General features: G+C 32.8%; 2 protein-coding genes across 2 annotated transcripts; both read left to right on the top strand.

The window, feature by feature from the left end:
• Window positions 1-1,831: 1,831 nt before the first annotated feature.
• Window positions 1,832-5,160, top strand: LOC120577136 (probable E3 ubiquitin-protein ligase RHB1A). The gene is made up of 5 exons (XM_039828169.1): window positions 1,832-1,989; window positions 2,957-3,101; window positions 3,676-4,048; window positions 4,195-4,304; window positions 4,661-5,160. Exons 2-5 carry the CDS (start codon window positions 3,039-3,041, stop codon window positions 4,673-4,675), a joined length of 561 nt encoding a protein of 186 aa, XP_039684103.1. The 5' UTR covers window positions 1,832-1,989; window positions 2,957-3,038; the 3' UTR covers window positions 4,676-5,160.
• A 1,566-nt stretch (window positions 5,161-6,726) lies between these two features.
• Window positions 6,727-16,172, top strand: LOC120577066 (protein DETOXIFICATION 34). Its single transcript, XM_039827980.1, has 8 exons — window positions 6,727-6,869; window positions 12,897-13,227; window positions 13,593-14,218; window positions 14,929-14,985; window positions 15,079-15,317; window positions 15,601-15,719; window positions 15,916-16,002; window positions 16,107-16,172. Exons 1-8 carry the CDS (start codon window positions 6,727-6,729, stop codon window positions 16,170-16,172), a joined length of 1,668 nt encoding a protein of 555 aa, XP_039683914.1.
• The last annotated feature ends 1,838 nt before the right edge of the window (window positions 16,173-18,010 follow it).

Here is an 18,010-nt window from a genome sequence, read left to right as displayed (position 1 = left end):
ATTTCAAACCATTGCAAAGGACGTTAGACACAGACCAACCAAAATCCATGGGAGTTGAGCGACTTTTTCTTCTCAACCACAAAACCAAACCAAATATGATATAAACGAAAACAAAACTAGTATTATTTTGTCATAAAAACAAAACTATTATTTTACTTTTTATGAAGAAACTGTAATTAAATTAGGTTACTTGTGAGTATTGAGTTCATTAAAAAATATGTTTCTGTAGGGTCTCTATTACCATGCATTATTCTATTTCATTTCATTCAAGCAGTGCAAAAACCACGGTAATTTTTAACATGAAGATAAAAAGTGGCATTTTCCTTGTAAAAAACAATTTCAACTCAATATTTTTTTATAGCATAGAACTATCAAATAGAAGATTTTGATTTTTTTTTTTTATCTAATTAGTGATGATTATATTTATATATCAATGATTAATTATACATGATATAGAAGACAAACGGACAACAAGCTGCGCCGCTAGATATTTTTGGATAGCAAAACTAATCCTCGTAAACGCAACATTCATGAATCTATGAGTCATGATATTGCTTAGCATGACCATTTGAACTCTATGTACAAAGTCAACAATATCTGATGCTAGGAAGCAAAAAATGTCAAAAGCAAATGATATAAAAATATGTTAATAGTGGAACACTTTTTTTCTTATTTGGTCACTTTGCTAGTATTTATTGTAATTTGAATTGAATTCCACATTCACTTCTTTGTCTTTGACCTCTTTTAGCAGCCCTGGCCCAAAAGCTTAAGCTAGAAGCAGCTTCAAATCGACTTTCTAAATTTGTGGTAATTTCTCAAGTTGCATGGAAGAAAAAGTGGTAAAAAAACAAAGGCAGCAAAAAGAGCACACACCATTAGTACATTACCAATTCAGCTTAGTGGAGAACCTAAACTATATACTAAAGGGATAATATTTTTCCCAAAGCATATATGAGGTATGCAAGTCTTAATAATAAGATTAAAGTGTTACGTAATGGAGAACAAAATTGAAAGATGAGTCATAAAAATTCCTAAAAGCTTTACACTCCACGTCTAACCAAATGATATTTTTATAAGTTTAAATATAAACTAATTTGATTTAGAAAAAGCCTAACCACCTATGTCATTTTCATGCATTATTATTTTGATATCCACGTTGGAAGAAGACAAGAGAAACAGAACTATAACATAACCCTACATCATCCAGTTATGAAGCAGAACATTTTTAAAACATTATTGAGTCGGTATATTGAAAATTAATGCATTCTTATCATCTTCTATAACTCAACACCTATCAAATATTAAATAAATAAAATGAATATAAGTTCCCAAAAAAAAAAATGATTGTAATAAACATCATCAAACAAAAATTACTCTTTAGTAAAATTATTTTTATAGAAATTTGTTTGACTTGTTTCTCAGTGAAACTATTTCTAAAATATACATTTACAATATTCAAACACAAAATAATTGGATTCTTCCCATAAAAAATATAATTTACTTCTTATTTATATAGTTATTAATAAAATATATTAAATGCTTCTTAATAATACTCATATCCACTCACTTTTTAGTATATTTATAATTAAACTTTATCCTGAATATATGTCGATGTAAAGTAACTTTAACTAAAGAAAATAAGTTATATATTATCGGTGTAAACTAGTTTTTACACCGACGTCTAATAAAAACCATAAATTTAAAGATAATTTTTTTTTTTAAATTATTACAATTTATGTTTACATGTCAATATGATGCATTTTTATTGGATGATTGTGTAGAACTATTTTACATTATCATTATGTTTTTGTGTGTTTATGGAACTAATGAAAAGTTTATATTATAATGTAATCTTTTTAATTTTTAATATAAAGAAAGAAAGATACATAGTCATAGCCATAACCATAGCCACCTTCAAGCAACCAAATTCCACAACAAACCAACAAATTTCCCACCTTTCTCTTCATCTCTTCTTTTGCTTCCATAAAGGTAAGTTTTTTGTGTTCTTCACTCTTAGTTTTATCAGTTTTCATGGATTGTAACTGTTCACCAACTTGTGTTTTTTGGCTATCCTTTTGGGCTTTGCATAGGGTTTTGTGTTCTGAATTTGATTGTGTTTGTTTTGGTTTCCTCACGCAATTCTTGTTCTCTCAAAAGGGTTATTGTTTTTTGTTGTTGGGGTGTTTTGGTTCAAGATGTTTCCTCTGTTTTTTTTTTGTCTTGTAGTGGAGGGTGGTTCTTGTTGTATGATTGTTTCTATGTTCTTCTTTGTTCTTTAACTTGTTGGATGTTGTTGGTTTTGTGGATTGGTTTATGTCTGTAAAGTTTTTTTTTTTTGTTAAAATTGATATGCTAATTCTTGTAACATGTAAATAGGATGTTAAAGAAATAGTAATAGATATGAAAACTGAAAATTTTGTTTAAGAAGTTTTGTGTCTATTGAAACTGCTATAATCTATTAGCTATATATGAAACACAGACACAGATTAATAATCACATGTATGTATTCAGTGTCAGACACTCACGTGTGTTGGACACCAGACACACCTTTAATCTGAAGTGTCGTAGATTCATAGATTGAAATCCTCTGATTGGCTAATTTGCCAATGATTTTAAAGAAATAACATTGAAGTGATGAGTGATATAGGAAGCCTCTTAAAATAATTGAGTCAAGATGAACTTCAAAGAAGTGAACAGGGAGGTTTCTCAAACCCAAATTTACTAAGGATTAGAAATGAATAAAACATTTTTTTCCCTCTGTTATTTAAAGTTTACACCAAACCAATTTATTTCATTTTTTAAAATTTAGAACTTTTCTGCTAGTGACCCTCTAATTGTATACTTTGTATTTGATTGCATATTTTAAAGTTTCCTTTCATGTCATTGTAACTTTTTTGAAATATTTGATTTTGTTTCTAATGTGAAATTGTGAATTAACCATCAATGTTATTTTTAGGCTTGTGATAGCAGAATGGACAAAAGAGAATGAAACTGTCGATGATATTTTTGATCGAGTAACAAAAAGAACTAGTAAAAAAATGGGAGGTTGCTGTTGTTCTGCCAGAAAACATCATTTGCAAGGAACACCAGTTTATTACTATGTTAGTATTTTTTTCTATCCTCTCTTTTAACAATATATCAAGTAATCTTGCTCCATTATTTTCATCTCCAACATTAGTCACCTTTTTATCATTTTAATCATTAGCATTAGCAATGATTGTGTGAGGAACCATTTGATGAAGGAAAGTTCCAACTATTTCATATTAGCATTAGCAATGACTGCGTTAACAAGATGCAGAGTGACATGGATTGTTTTTGCCGTTCTCTTCAAATTTAAGTACTTCTGAAAGAATAATCTGGTCTGGCTACAAGTTTATTGTTTTAGATTATAGTTTAAGGATTATTGTTTGGTAGAACTTTTGGAAACTGCTATTGACACGTCTAGAAGTTGTTTTCGGGTTATTTCTATTAGCTCTCCAAGACAACTTATGAAAATATTTTATAGCTTATATGAAAACAATTTGACTTCATTTTATCCTTTGTTATAGAAACAGCTTATTCATAAGTATTTATGTGATAAGTGTTTCTGCAATAAGCCTACAAGTGCTTAACTAAACTGTTTATTTATATCTTGTTATGTGTTTATGATCTAAAACATGAAAACTCTGGTTTCAGTGCCCGCCAACTTTTGAAGAACGTGAGTCTTTAACCTCCAATGACGCTACCACTGCTTCGATCTCTGCTGGATTTCTGGTTGGCTTGAACCTGGAAGCATCCATACCTGATACATTCCGGTCTCCTCCCGTGCCTCTTCCTTATGACATTGTCTTCGGGGGTTCTGCATCACCTGATTCCGAGTCTTGCAAAGAAACTGTCAGTTTTAGTAGCTTCGAAACCTCAATTACACACGATGATATTGAAGAATCAGATTGTAAAACTCAAGAAAAATCTGCATCTCTATCTCCAAGGAAGGTAGAACTATCAAAATCAAATGGAATTCAAGTATTGGCAACAGAAGAAGAGGATGGCTGCCCTATTTGTCTTGAAGGTACGGTTGCTTGTGTAACTAAAAGACGGATATTAAGTGTTAGATTTTTTATGTTTCAGCCTATTACGCAAGGAGGAGTAAGCTTTTTTTTTTCTTTCTTAGTATGTTGAAAGCAATCATTTGAGATTTTTTCATTTTTGATGCAGAATACGATGACGATAATCCGAAAAATCTGACGAAATGTGAACATCATTTTCACCTATCTTGCATTCTTGAGTGGATGGAAAGAAGTGACTCTTGTCCTATATGTGACCAGGTATGGCTATTGCATTAATTCCATATTCACTATAATAACTGAAAAAGTAGAGCCTTAAACTTGTTTTCATTGAATACGAGAAAAATTGTCCCCCCACCTCAACCCTTTGGTCTTAACTGTCCATTTTTATCTTATGGAGCACCACACTTCAGATTGAAGGTGTCACCAGTGTCTGACATCGATACGAAACCGACACATGTGGTTACATTCAATCATTTTGTTTTCTCAAACTATTACCAAGGTCGACGTGTTAGTGTTGTGTCGGTGTTTGTGTTAGTGCTTTGTAGTTTTCTTTTTATAAATTTATTATGCTGAGCTTTAGTGAAATGCTTATTATTTTCGATTTGATATTGCAGGAGATGATATTTTGACCAGACAATGAATTAGTTTGATTGTCTTAAAATCAAAGTTTGCTAGATATATGAAAGATAGATGAAGAAGTTCAATGTATGATAACTGGTTAGATGATGGTAGCTGCAGATTCATATTCGATTCGTGATACATCGACGCATCATTATTTAAGGCTCAATCATCGGTATATCTCTTGAGAAGATGAATGAGATTTTGACAGAATGCTACAGCTATACCATATAGCTTGTTCTTAGATGCCACAATTCATGCTCACAGATGGCTTTTTGTCCATTTCCTTGTTTTGATTTTCTGTTTTACATTTTGTTTTTCAAAAATTTATCAATATATTTTTTTTTCTATGCTATTTTCTTTTTATTTGGGGGTGGAAGTGGGGTGGGGGGAGCATATTGCACTTGTAAATAATGTCTGTTTTATGTTTTCTTTGTATATATCTCAGGCATTTCAAGAATATAATAGATGTTCATCAAACCAGTAGCTATTTTTTTATTTCTATCGTCTGAAATTGTTCTTGGAAAGAGTCCATAGTTTATTGTATAATAAATTAATCTATAATTATATATCGTAGGTATTTTGTGAGTGTTCTGAGTTGTGAGGCTGCTCTGACCTCAATGAGTCCTTGGGGACATAAACCTAAACTTTTTTTTATACTCACTCCGAATCCTAATCCTAATATAAGAATTTTTTTTTACTTTATTCATTGAATAATTGTTTTTTGTTTGTTTTGACTTTTGAATGATGAATGTTAGGACTTACATTAATATTTACTCTTTTGTTTGAGATTGAATTTAAAGATTAGTTTGTTGTTGTTTTTTTTAAGTGCTGACCACTATGCTTCTAATTCACTTAAACTAAAGCTTACTCATTCCCAGTTTTACACCATCATCCTACTACCGGGCTGTCACTGTGTTCAATTATTTTACAAATGCATTTAACGATGTATTGTTATGTCTACTAATGAATATGACAACTTATATATTTTCATATTTATTAATTGACGTGACAACACATTATTGGATGCATGTGTAAAGTAATTATACACTAACAAAATATACTAATTAAATTTATAATTAATTTCTTCTGTGAGCATCACATTAGAGGTATCCATTTGGGTATTTAAGTGGGTTTCATATGAACATTTCATTAATTCACAAATTTTAAATAATAATATCAAGTAAGTACTCAATCACTCAAACTCAGTATATTTAAGAATTTTTTAAATGGGTCACGCCAATAACTTTATACTCCTTTCTATTATATTTATAAGAAACAATTGACTTTTTAAATTCATTGAATAATTGATGTATTTGATCTATATTCAAAATCGTATACATTCTTTTTTACGGTAAAAGCAAATTTATTCAATCAAAGCAAATGCCACAAGGGCTACATCTGGAGTGAACAAATTGTTTGGAACATCTCCACCAAGATAAAAGAAAATCATTACAGATAAAGCCTAACAAGATATGATAATCATCAATAAACAAAGATTGACTAGCAGCCAAACTGGTTTTGTTAACACAACATCTACAGACTAACAACCTTGCTTGCAAAGTCTTTCGTACACGGTCCATGACAATAAGAATGAGAGAATCCACAATCTTTATATCTATCCAGTTACATATCAAATTGGCTACGACTGCAAGCTCAATTCGACTATAAGTGGTCTCTATTATGTCAAGATTGATCCCACGCTTGGAAGAGAAATGAAACAAGGAAGAGTTGCACAAGTTGGTATTAACAACATCATATGAGACTGTCCAGTCCTTCTTACCTGATAACATCGATCTCGTTTGGGGAATTTTAACAAACATGTAGAGTGCAACTTTACTATTAACATCTTGGAAACACAAGTTACCCAAAAGGGAAATTGTAAAGGCACTTACAAAAAAAAATGCAACAACACAAGTAAAACAAAGAAAACAAACACACAACAACACACTTTAAGTTAAACACAAAGACACAGCAACATAAGTAGAACATGAAAAACAAGGAAACATCCAAAGAGACACAGTTAACCAATTTTGAAATTGTCACCCTTGAGTTCTAAAATATGTCGAGCATCCATGGTGGCTTTGGTGGAGCTCTCTTCGCGAACACGTTTGCTGGTGGAGGAGCTATCGGTGGGCGTGTCAAGGGAGGAGAAGTTATGGCAGTGAAGGGTTGTGGATACATCAACAGCAACACATTGTTGAGGCAAAATCCCTAATTAATTTTAAAGATAATAAACAAATATGATTATAGAATTAATGGACTTTGATTAATTCCTTGGTATTTAACTTGTGCTCTTGAGTGTTTTACTAAGACAGGAACAAGGTTTAAATCAAACCAGGAATCAAGAAATCAAAGGACATTTAAATTCATGATCTAACACTGAGGTCAGAAAGTTAGATCAACATGTTGCTCGAAGATCAGAATGTTCAAGCAGAGATCAGAAGGTTGTTCTAATACAAGCCAAGAATCTCAAGAACTTTGATCAAGGTCATGCAAGACACGTGTGACATGAATATATGTCCAGGAAAGTACATTTGCATGGATCAATCAAGAAATAAAGTCATATACAAGGATTATGTCAAAAAGGATATTCAATGTTCATTTAAGACTATGAACATTGATGTACTAGGAATATTCCACAAGGGAATATCATCCTAGATGTTAATATCACTGCTCTTCATTACTATTTCACTATTAGGATTTGATTACATCAAATGGTAGTTTTTTACAAATCATCCTAAGTGAAACAGAGGGAACATTCTGATGGTCAGAATGTTCAGCTCAGCACATGCTGAACAGTACAGTAGGTGAAAAGCAAAAAGCAAAAGCAAAAGAAAATATGTCTTGATCAACAAGAAATAGACACGTATGGGAGTTGGTACAGTACAAGGACCAAACAATCCCTCAAAGCATGAGCATGAAGATGCAGAATCCCACTAGATCTTTCCTGCACTGGTCCCAAGGCAAATATGGGAAAGGAACATTCTGATGTATGTGGAAAAGCCCATACTTTGGTTGTTGCCCAAAAATCCATATGAAAAGCATATGACACGCCCAAAAATTCATGTGTTCATTCATATATGATGAACCCAGATGAAGATCATCATGAACACAACAACATTCTGATGTTCATCAGAGATCAGAATGTTTGCCCAGAATTTCAAGTTAAAGCTTGTGGGATTCAGGACACATGGCATAACACCACTGGACACCCTACAACGGCTATATGAGCCCAAAGACTCTATAAATAGAGATCAAGGCCTTAGCAAAACTTGCACCATTGCAAGCATACAAGAAAACAACTTGATTTTGTTTGAAACTCTTGCAAATTGAAATTGATCAATCTCTAAGACTTTTGTTTCCTTAGTGCAAATCAATACTCTCTTTTATCTTAAAGATAACTTCTTCCTCTTCCTCTTTTGTTTGATTCACAAACATTCAACCTCCATACAAATTGTAACAAAGTCTCATCTAGCTTTAGGGGTACTAAAGTGTTAGTTTGAGCAAAGGTTGTAAAATTCTAAGTGGTTAACTTAGCAACAAGGTGCAAGCCTGCTGAGGCTTAGAGAATACAGAGTTGTAATTGTTCAGGTGAACAAAGATTGTAAGGTGCAGGACTTGAGAGGTTATCTCAAGCATCATAGTGGAAACTCTCACAAGATTGTGAGGAGTGGACTAGCCCACGTTGGATGAACCACTATAATTCTCTATGTGTTCTTTCCTTCTTCTCTATACTCTTTAATTACAGTATACACAACACACACTTACACATTTACTTTATTAAACTGTTTTTGTGTATGAACTTCAGAACGTTCTGAAGTCAGAATGTTAACTTAACTATTCCAAGTAAACTACTTGAGAATCACTTTTAAGTTTCAGGATAATTTTTAAAGGGTCACAATTCAAAACTCCCCTTCCTTGTGACTATTTTATCTACTTGACACATCACCCGTTTTCCAAACCTCCATCAGAAATTAGATTTATATCTAAATCCAGACATAAACACAATTAGAAGAGAGAAACAGGAAATCAGGAGGTGCTGGGGAAGGCCAAGAGGTGCAGGGGAAAACACCACTTAGATGAATAGGAAACCCTAAACAGAGCTCGGGAGGAGAGGTAGAGAGAGAAGTTAGAAATTTCCCTTGACCCTAGACCGGATACATTAGTTACTCAATAAATCTAAAAAATCAATTGTTTCTTATAAATAGGACCGAATGTAGTATCATTTATCTATAATTCTATACCATTACATTTTAATATTAAAATGATGTGGGTGTCTTTTCAAAAAACAATGTTTTGGGACCCGATGAGAGAAAGAGAGTTTAAATGAGCAACTCTTTCCATTGAGTAATCATATTCTTTTCTCTACAATAAAAGTACCTATTAGAGTCTGATTAGCAATCACTTTTTTAGAATGTCTTTACAAATGGCAGTAAAAATGTGTAAGTGATTATCGATAATTGGCTAATAAAAATAAAATTTGTAAGTGATTATCGATAATTGACTTTCAACATGAGTAGCTAAAGTTAGAACCGGTCCTCTGCAAGGCAACGATGTCAACACAGTGGGACCCAATTTTATAATTGTTTGAGAGTGAGTTTATTTTGAGGAGGTTCCATTTTAGATTTTTGGATGAGTTGTATTGATATTTAAAATATAGGTTTAATTGCACTTTTGGACCCCTATCTTTTCAAAAGTTGTGGTTATGGCCCCCTAACTAATTTAAATACAAAACAGCCCCCTATGTTTTGATTCTCTGGCAGTTTTGGACCCCCAGTCCATTAGTGAGGTGCCACATGTATTATTTAGGGGGCCACGTGGCACCTCACTAATGGACTGGGGGTCCAAAACTGTCAAAGAATTAAAACATAGGGGACTGTTTTGTATTTAAATTAGTTAGGGGGTCATAACCGCAACTTTTGGAAAGATAGGGGTCCAAAAGTGCAATTAAACCTAAAATATATAATTGAAGGATCCATTTAAGCAACTAAAATGGGTGTCATGATTCGGATGCTCTTAGGCACTATAACTTATGTAGTTAGGATATTTTCATTGCGGATGGTATTAACACTATCTTTCGTTTTAGTACACCCCACCCTATATTCTCCCTCATTATACATCTCTAAGTTAAGGGTGAAAGAAGCAAACCTAAGTTAAGGGTGAAAGAAGCAAACTAATGATCTGATGAACTAAAAAATCTACTGATTTAATTGGTTGTTTTTTCTTTCCATGTTCGTTTGTAAATCAAATAAAACCAATCAAAAACTATCACCCGAGACTCGAACCAAAGTAATATATTTATTATTATTATTATTATTATTATTATTATTATTATTATTTCACACTATATTAATAGTGTTATCTTTAAAATATATATTGTGTTGCAAAGTGCCTCAAAAATGAATATTGTGAAAGTGAAGAATCGTGACACGATTTGGCAAACGTGTCACAATTTTCTAGGCAGTGAGTATGGTTTTCAGGGTGTCCAATCGTGACACGATTTTGGGAAAACGTAACACGATTTTCAGTTTGCTGGGCACGTTTTCAGGATAAGGTTGGTCGTACCTTGGGTCGTACGCACCAAACGTGTCACGATTTGGGAAATCGTGACACAATTTTGTCCGGATCTGAACACAATATAAGCATTCTTTGACCCATTTGTTGAGTAAGCTTGGTGAATCTCATGAAAACCAAAGGAGGGAACTTTTAGGGTTTTAGATACTAAAGGTTGAGGGTCTTTGGGTGAGGTTCAAAGCTTCAAGATGTGAATCTTGGAGAACCAAAAGAGGGGGCTCTTGTGAAAAGGGTTGGTGCCTTTTGAGGAAGATTCATGGGGTTGGAAAACACATGAGTGGAGAGTCTTTTGTGAACAACTTGGGTGAGTCTTGTAAAACCAAAAGAGAAGATCCTTAATGAAGTCAAAGGCTAAGGGTTGGTTCTCTTTTGGGGATTAGATTCTAGAGTTGGGAAAAAAATTGTAAAAACCTTGGGAGAGTGAAAATCATGAGCGTCTTGTTCATTGGTGAGATTGGTAAAATGGGTAGAAATTAGGGTTGTTCTTTGTGAGCTTGTTGAAACTAATTTTTTGTAACGCATTTGTATCTCTTTGTAAGAATTCATTGATAGTGGATTGGAGAGATCAATCTCTCCTCGAGAGTAGGTCAAGTTGGACCGAACTGGGTGAACATTTCTTGGTGTTGTTATCTTTTCTTTACTCTCTTTATCTTGTTTATTCCTTGGTTGAATTGTGGTTTTGCTATGAACTTGTTGTTATTGCTTGTGGTTATTTACATTTGGTAATTGGTTGCCATTGATACTTGCTCCACACATCATAGTTTGTATTGGTGTGAAATTTGAGTCCGGAATTCACAACATATTGTGTTCATGATGTGTCTACTTAAACATTATATATATATTTTTTATTTTACCTTATGTACTTATTTTAATAGTATAAAAAAATTCATAGTGCTTCAAATAACTTTATGAATTTTGTTTGAAATGTGAATACGATGAACCGAACCAAATCAAACAAACTATTTATAATTGATTGTTTTTTTTAAATGAAATTTATCAAAAAAAATTTAGAATTGATTGGGATTTATTTTCTCTCAAAAATTGAACCAATTTGATCTGTTACACATTTATTTAAGGGAACTTCTACGGTACACCCGCAATTTAAGGTGTACCGGTACTTTCGCTTACATTTTTATAAATTAACTATCATTTTTTATGAAAGAAATAGGTGTTTGTTGACATATATATTTTAGAAAATATCATTTTATAAGAAAAAACATCATTTCATTTTTTAGAAAAATCATACTAAATTTTTCTACATTTTATTGTAAAAAATAATCAAAATTATCTACTATGAGTAATAGGAATTCAGAAAAATCAAATTTTATTGTGTTGATGTTTTTGGTAAATAAGATTTAGTTATTATAATTATAGGTGATGGAAAATATTTTTTCCTACAAAAAATAACTCATTTAACTATTAATTTAAGGATTTGGTGTACCAATACACTCAAATTGTTGGATGTACCATAGAATTTGCCATTTACTTATCTACGGTCTTATAGATAATATTGCTTTTAAGTGTTGTGCACAAAGCTGGATTCTCTCCATGATATGATACCCCTTTGATGTCTTCTGCATGGAGCCTGGAGCCATGAATTCTCAAGGTATATATGAATGGATAATGCCATCATTTGCAATACAACATGGTTGCAATAGTGATGAACTTGTGATTTGGAAATATTTGTAACCATTCAGTCCTGGCCATGGCCATGTCAAGGCACTCTTCAACTGTTTTGTCTGTTTGCAAACCCTTGGACCGATTATATGGATATCCCTCTAACTTAATATTAGTGAGACTGTCATCAATAACCGCATTGCGAAAACCTGAGATTCTCCGATTGAGGTGATCATTACACCCCCATTTCTCCGCATTGGATAAAATGTTGTTGAAGTCTCCGATCATGCACCATGCAGTAAGTTAATCGAAAGAGTCTAGCTTTTTTATTTGACAACAAAATGACTGTTTTCATGTCAAAATAAATCTCCTTATTTTTAATACATGTTGACACAAATTTCAAATAAGATTCTAAAACATGATTCTAAATATATTCCAAAATTGACGAATTTTTATAGAAATCTCTGAAGTTGATCTACTCAATAAGAAATTTTAATTCAAAGGTTAAATTGATTAAATCTAATGTTTATAATTAGTAATAACGGAGTAACTTAGTTGTTTCCGGAGTAAGTTAATCCCTCGTATATATGTGCGCGCGCGCGTGATATGATGCATTTAGCAACGGTGTTTGGATAAAATAAAAAATAGAGATAAATGGATTTAACAGTAATAACTGTATATAACGGTTTGGTGAGTTTGTAATGGAGGAGACTTGGTCATAAGTTTCAATGGCTTAAATGATTTCACTCTATAAGGCTATCCTACATTATAGAATAATAAAATTCTTCATCTTTTCTCTCACTAAAGAAACAATGATTGAAACTAGTTCATAGAAGCAAATGCACATAAAAAAACTATTGTTATTCTTCTTTCTTTTGCATGAGTTTTTAACTTTTGCATGCAAATGCTTCATTTCATTCTCCAACATCTTAGAAACAAAAAGGTTTCATAGAAAACCGCAAAAATAGGTATCGAAAATGACGGAAACATTGCAGGGGGAAGCAATAGCTTATCCTCTGCTGGGGAAACACTTGATAGAACCATTTCCAAGGGAGAAACACCACTTATCCAAGGAAAAGTGTTCTCTAATTCTATCGAAACAACAGAACTTCACCATGCTCCTGAAGGTCTCATTCAGACCAATGTTGGAGACTATTCTGGAATAAATAGCTTTGAAGATTTAACAAATGTAGTCATTGTTGAATCGGCGAGGCTTTGGGCAATTGCAAGCCCTATTTGTTTTGGAATATTATGCAATTATGCAATCAATACCTTTACAAATATTTTTGTTGGACATATTGGAGATTTAGAACTTACATCAGTTTCAATCTCTTTGTCTGTTGTTTCAAACTTCTCTTTTGGCTTCATGGTTAGTAATTCTATTATCTTTTTGATTCATTTGTTATCATATATTTGCATTATATGCTCCTTTATTTAATTAAAACTGAACTTTGATTTACGAAAACAAAAAGCAATTTTTATATTCAATAATTTAGAGATTGATTTTTAGAGATTCTTAAAATAAAATAAGAAAAACTTGCATTTGTTGACCATAACAAAAATCACTTTTTCCAAAAAAACCATCTATCTGAAAATGATTATCAAAAGAAGCTACTCGAAACAGCGTCTCATCTTTTTCAAAATATGTAACAAACGACTGAAAGCTTTTAAAAATGTTTTTTTGCTTAAGTTGCTTATAAATGAGGCCTTGATATTTTTGCATTAAATATGCAGCTTGGAATGGCAAGTGCACTAGAGACACTATGTGGACAAGCATATGGTGCAGGACAAGTAGACATGCTTGGTGTTTACATGCAACGTTCGATTCTAATCTTATTTGGTTCATGTTTTCTCATCTTACCACTATATCTTTATGCAACACCAATCTTAAAACTCCTTGGGCAAGAAGCTGATATAGCAGAGCTAGCTGGAGTATTCACAGTCCAATCTATACCTCAGTTATTTTCATTAGCCATAAATTTTCCAGCACAAAAATTCTTACAAGCACAAAGCAAAGTTGGAGTTTTGGCATGGTTGGGTTTCATATTCCTTATTGTTCATATTCTGATTCTGATTCTTTTTATTAAAGTGCTTGGTTGGGGTACAGCTGGTGCTGCTGCAGCTTATGATTTATCAGCTTGGGGAATTGCTTTGGCTCAAATGTTTTATGTTGTTGGTTGGTGTAAAGAAGGTTGGAGGGGTTTGTCTTGGTTGGCTTTTAAGGATCTTTGGGGTTTTACTAAATTGTCTTTTGCTTCAGCTATTATGCTTTGTTTAGAGGTTTGGTATTTTATGACCTTGATTGTTCTCACTGGACACTTGGATAATCCAATTATTGCTGTTGGCTCACTTTCAATATGGTAAGATCACACCTAAACATCTCTATTCTACCCTATGATTCATAGTATTAATGATACTCGATTGTACTCTCGGGTAGGTTTGGAAACACGGTCAACATGACAAAATTACAACGGCATCATGATTTTGTTGAACCTCTAAAGTGTAGCTCTTGTAAAATCACTACCTTGAGTTTTGTCGAATTCGCCAAGAATCCGCCCTCTAAAAATTGGCCAATATTTTTATTGTAGCTTGAGTTAGGTGTAACTAATATAAAGTAGTTATTAGGTTTTTATATTTGGCATAACTCACTTCAATATTTCCAATATACACCTCACACTCAACACTAGGTTTTCTCCTAATACACGCTTAGGACTTAGTTCTGATACTATATTAAATTTTTATGTAAGGTGGTGAATGTCACTCTTTTATGAAATTATTCCAATTCTCATCTGTATTCAATATTGTGCAACTTAAATTTTTCCTAATAGTTGCAACGATAAAATATTCTAACATGACACATAAATCATACTTTCTCTCTGTCCCTTATTATAGGACCCCTCCGACAAAGTTCACGAGTATTTGTAAAGAAATAACCAATACATGTAGAATTTTGAAAAGAGTCTTATATCAAGGGAAAAAGAAAAAATGAAAATATATTTTATAATTAAGTTACTTGTTTTCTCTTATCTACTCTTAAATTACTTATATAGTTTTGTTTTCCCTCTATCAGCATGAATGTGAATGGGTGGGAAGGCATATTGTTTATAGGGGTCAATGCAGCTGTCAGGTAAACTCTTGATTTGTGATTATTGTTGTTCCATTTCAGTGTAAGATTTTTTTACAACTTCTATGAATAATTTGTTTGTTTTACTTCTATCAGTGTAAGAGTTTCCAATGCACTTGGATCAGGACACCCAAGAGCTGCAAAATATTCTGTTGTTGTCACAGTTGTTGAGTCTCTCATCATTGGAATAGTGTCTGCAGGCATTATTTTAGCTACAAAAGACCACTTTGCTGTCATTTTCACCGACAGTGTAGAAATGCAAAAGGCAGTTTCTAAGTTAGCATCTCTTCTTGGCATAACCATGATTCTAAATAGTGTTCAACCAGTTCTATCAGGTAAGAGAAACCCTAATAGAAGATATAAATGTCTGTTTGGATTGACTCGTTTTAGTTTTTCTTGCGAAACTATTTGGAAGAGCTTATGAAAACGAGTCATGAAGTGTCGATAAGTTGTTTTCAGCTTATGAAAATAGCTTACAACTTGTATGAAAATTGTTTGACTTTATCAAATCTTGTTATAGAAATAACTTATACATAAGCAGTGATATGATAAATGCTTATGTGCGTGCACACGCTATTGTGCAATAAGGAAATCACGAAAGCTTTTGTATTATTGCAGGTGTTGCTGTAGGAGGAGGATGGCAGGCTTTGGTAGCTTACATTAATCTATTTTGTTATTACCTTATGGGACTCCCACTTGGTTTTTTACTAGGTTACAAAGGGGGCTACCGAGTACAGGTAATGTACTGACACGACAATCATTCAAACATATATCGTACCTTAATGACTCTTTGTTATATTATTTTCTAAGATATTTTAACAAATATCTATATGGCGAGACATGATTGAGTAGCGGAGTAAAATTTTGCTAAATTGTCGATGCATGTCACTAAACTCGATTATAAAATTTTGCTGATAGAAAATATTGTTTCAGGGTATTTGGATTGGAATGATATGTGGGACAGTTTTGCAGACAGCTATCCTAGTGTATATTATCTATAAAACAAATTGGAACAAAGAGGTGAGATTAAGTGCTTTTCTGATTAATCATCAAAGTAGCTTAAGAAAGTGAGAATATATACCGGATCTTCTCCCTCTCAGGTCTAATAATTATAAAATTTTCAGGTTGAACAAGCATCAGAAAGAATGAAGCAATGGACAGGACAGGAATTAGAACTGAGTGACATGTAGAAATCAAGAAGATTCAAGTCATTACATATGTTGTGTATTCTTAGGTGACTAAAATGTGCATTTGTTAGCCACAGTAGAACTTTCTTCTTAATAATGTTATACAGTGTAATTTTTTTTGTACAGAAAATTTTCTTGATCATGCAATAAACTGTAACAATGAGCGCGGGAAATTAATAACGCTATCTTTATGTTATGAATTCTACTCATAAGAAGAGCTCAACTCAATAGACGGATCCACTAAGTGGTAGAATCTCCACAGGTTGAATTCTACACGTTGATGTGATAGAAAAGAGAGATAAAGATAAAAATAAGATGTTTAATGTGCGTATGAAAAGTAGGGAGTGTACAAATATAATTGTTCGATTGGAAAAGAGAGATAAATATAATTGCACAATTGGTTCCGTTTTGTGCATGATGCAGATCGATCAATATCTTTTTAATTCAAATAGTTTGATTCAAAGCAGCGGTTGCAACAATGTACTCAATTATAGTTGAAGATTGAACAACTACAACATCTTACTTTTTCGAGTTCCATCAAAATATTACCAAGAGAAAAATCATATTTGATTTTGCTCTCGGAGTCATCACAAATCCAACTCAACCACTATCAACAAATTCCTCAAGCTTTCCATCACTTTTGTTCTACCAAATGCTAATATCTGTTGGGGATGAAAAGTGTATAGAATTTGGGAGAATAATAGAGATTGAAAGAGGATTGAATATTGAATGAAAACTATTTGATTATTCACAAAGATGAGGCGTATATATATACAAGTGATGTGCAGTTACTTCCAAAGCAAATTGAAATTCTAGCACATTTGTTTTAATATGTTTGTAAGATGTTTCAACGTTTATAATGTTCCGTTCAATGTTCCAACATCACAAAATAAACAGAAATAAAAACAAAAAAATAAATGACAAGAAAGTAAAGAACACAGTGAGTTTGTTGACCCAATTCAGTACACCTACTCTCGGGGCTACCAAGCCAGGAAGGAAATCCACTACTGTAGTCCTTATTCTATAACTCTCAGCAAACTTCTCGTTTACACTAAAGACCTAGGACCTACCCGTATAGACTTTAGCCTAGGAACTCCTAGATCTGAGATCTCATCTCACTATCCTATGGCCAGTCACAGCCTCTGTGACCTATCAGACCTAAACACAAACTTAAAGATGAAGTTACCTTCAAACAAACAACTAGCACCTTGTTACACAACTTCGGTGTAGTATACAAGAGTATCAAACTCAACACACAGTCCTAAACATGTATCACAAACGATACAAGAAAGGCTCACAATAAAGGTTCTAAACTTGCATCACAATCAATACAAGAGTAGAGCACATGTAGACTCAAAACTCTAAAAATCTAAACTTTTTAGAATGACGGATGATCAATTAGGTTTTGAAGTCTCCCTTATATACTGAAGCAGCTTGGGCCAAATAATTTAGTTGGGCTTTAGAACAAAGCAGATCGGTTCAGCTAATCTGCAAAACAGAAATCAGAAACAAATATGGAAAGTCCTAAAATGTCGGAACATCTTTAGGATCGTCCAAAACAATAACAAATATTTCCTAAAATATAAATACTACTTTAGGAATATTCCACAACTGATTCTGTAAAGATATGCACGTTGCTTGATCAATAAGATACGGAAATATTGTTTCCTTAAACAATAAAGGGCGCGCGTACAAATAGGCATGAACCCAGACACACTGAACCATGCTAGGATGTTGGAACATTGTATCCAACATCTTACAGAGATGCCTAAACACATGTTGGAACATTAGTTCCAACAACACAAACAAGAATATTTATTTTAGCAACAATACAACCAATA

The sequence above is a fragment of the Medicago truncatula genome, chromosome 7, assembly GCF_003473485.1.
Source record: "Medicago truncatula cultivar Jemalong A17 chromosome 7, MtrunA17r5.0-ANR, whole genome shotgun sequence".
Classification (NCBI taxonomy): domain Eukaryota; kingdom Viridiplantae; phylum Streptophyta; class Magnoliopsida; order Fabales; family Fabaceae; genus Medicago; species Medicago truncatula.
The sequence above is the reverse complement of the archived record's forward strand: the minus strand, read 5'-3'. Positions and strand labels throughout refer to the sequence as shown.

Coding starts and splice junctions, on each gene's coding strand:
- LOC120577136 (XM_039828169.1), top strand. CDS start 3,039: ATGGGAGGTTGCTGTTGTTCTGCCAGAAAACATCATTTGCAAGGAACA. Junction 3,102..3,675: donor GAACACCAGTTTATTACTAT/GTTAGTATTTTT, acceptor CTCTGGTTTCAG/TGCCCGCCAACTTTTGAAGA. Junction 4,049..4,194: donor CTGCCCTATTTGTCTTGAAG/GTACGGTTGCTT, acceptor TTTTTGATGCAG/AATACGATGACGATAATCCG.
- LOC120577066 (XM_039827980.1), top strand. CDS start 6,727: ATGTCGAGCATCCATGGTGGCTTTGGTGGAGCTCTCTTCGCGAACACG. Junction 14,986..15,078: donor GGGGTCAATGCAGCTGTCAG/GTAAACTCTTGA, acceptor TACTTCTATCAG/TGTAAGAGTTTCCAATGCAC. Junction 15,318..15,600: donor TGTTCAACCAGTTCTATCAG/GTAAGAGAAACC, acceptor GTATTATTGCAG/GTGTTGCTGTAGGAGGAGGA.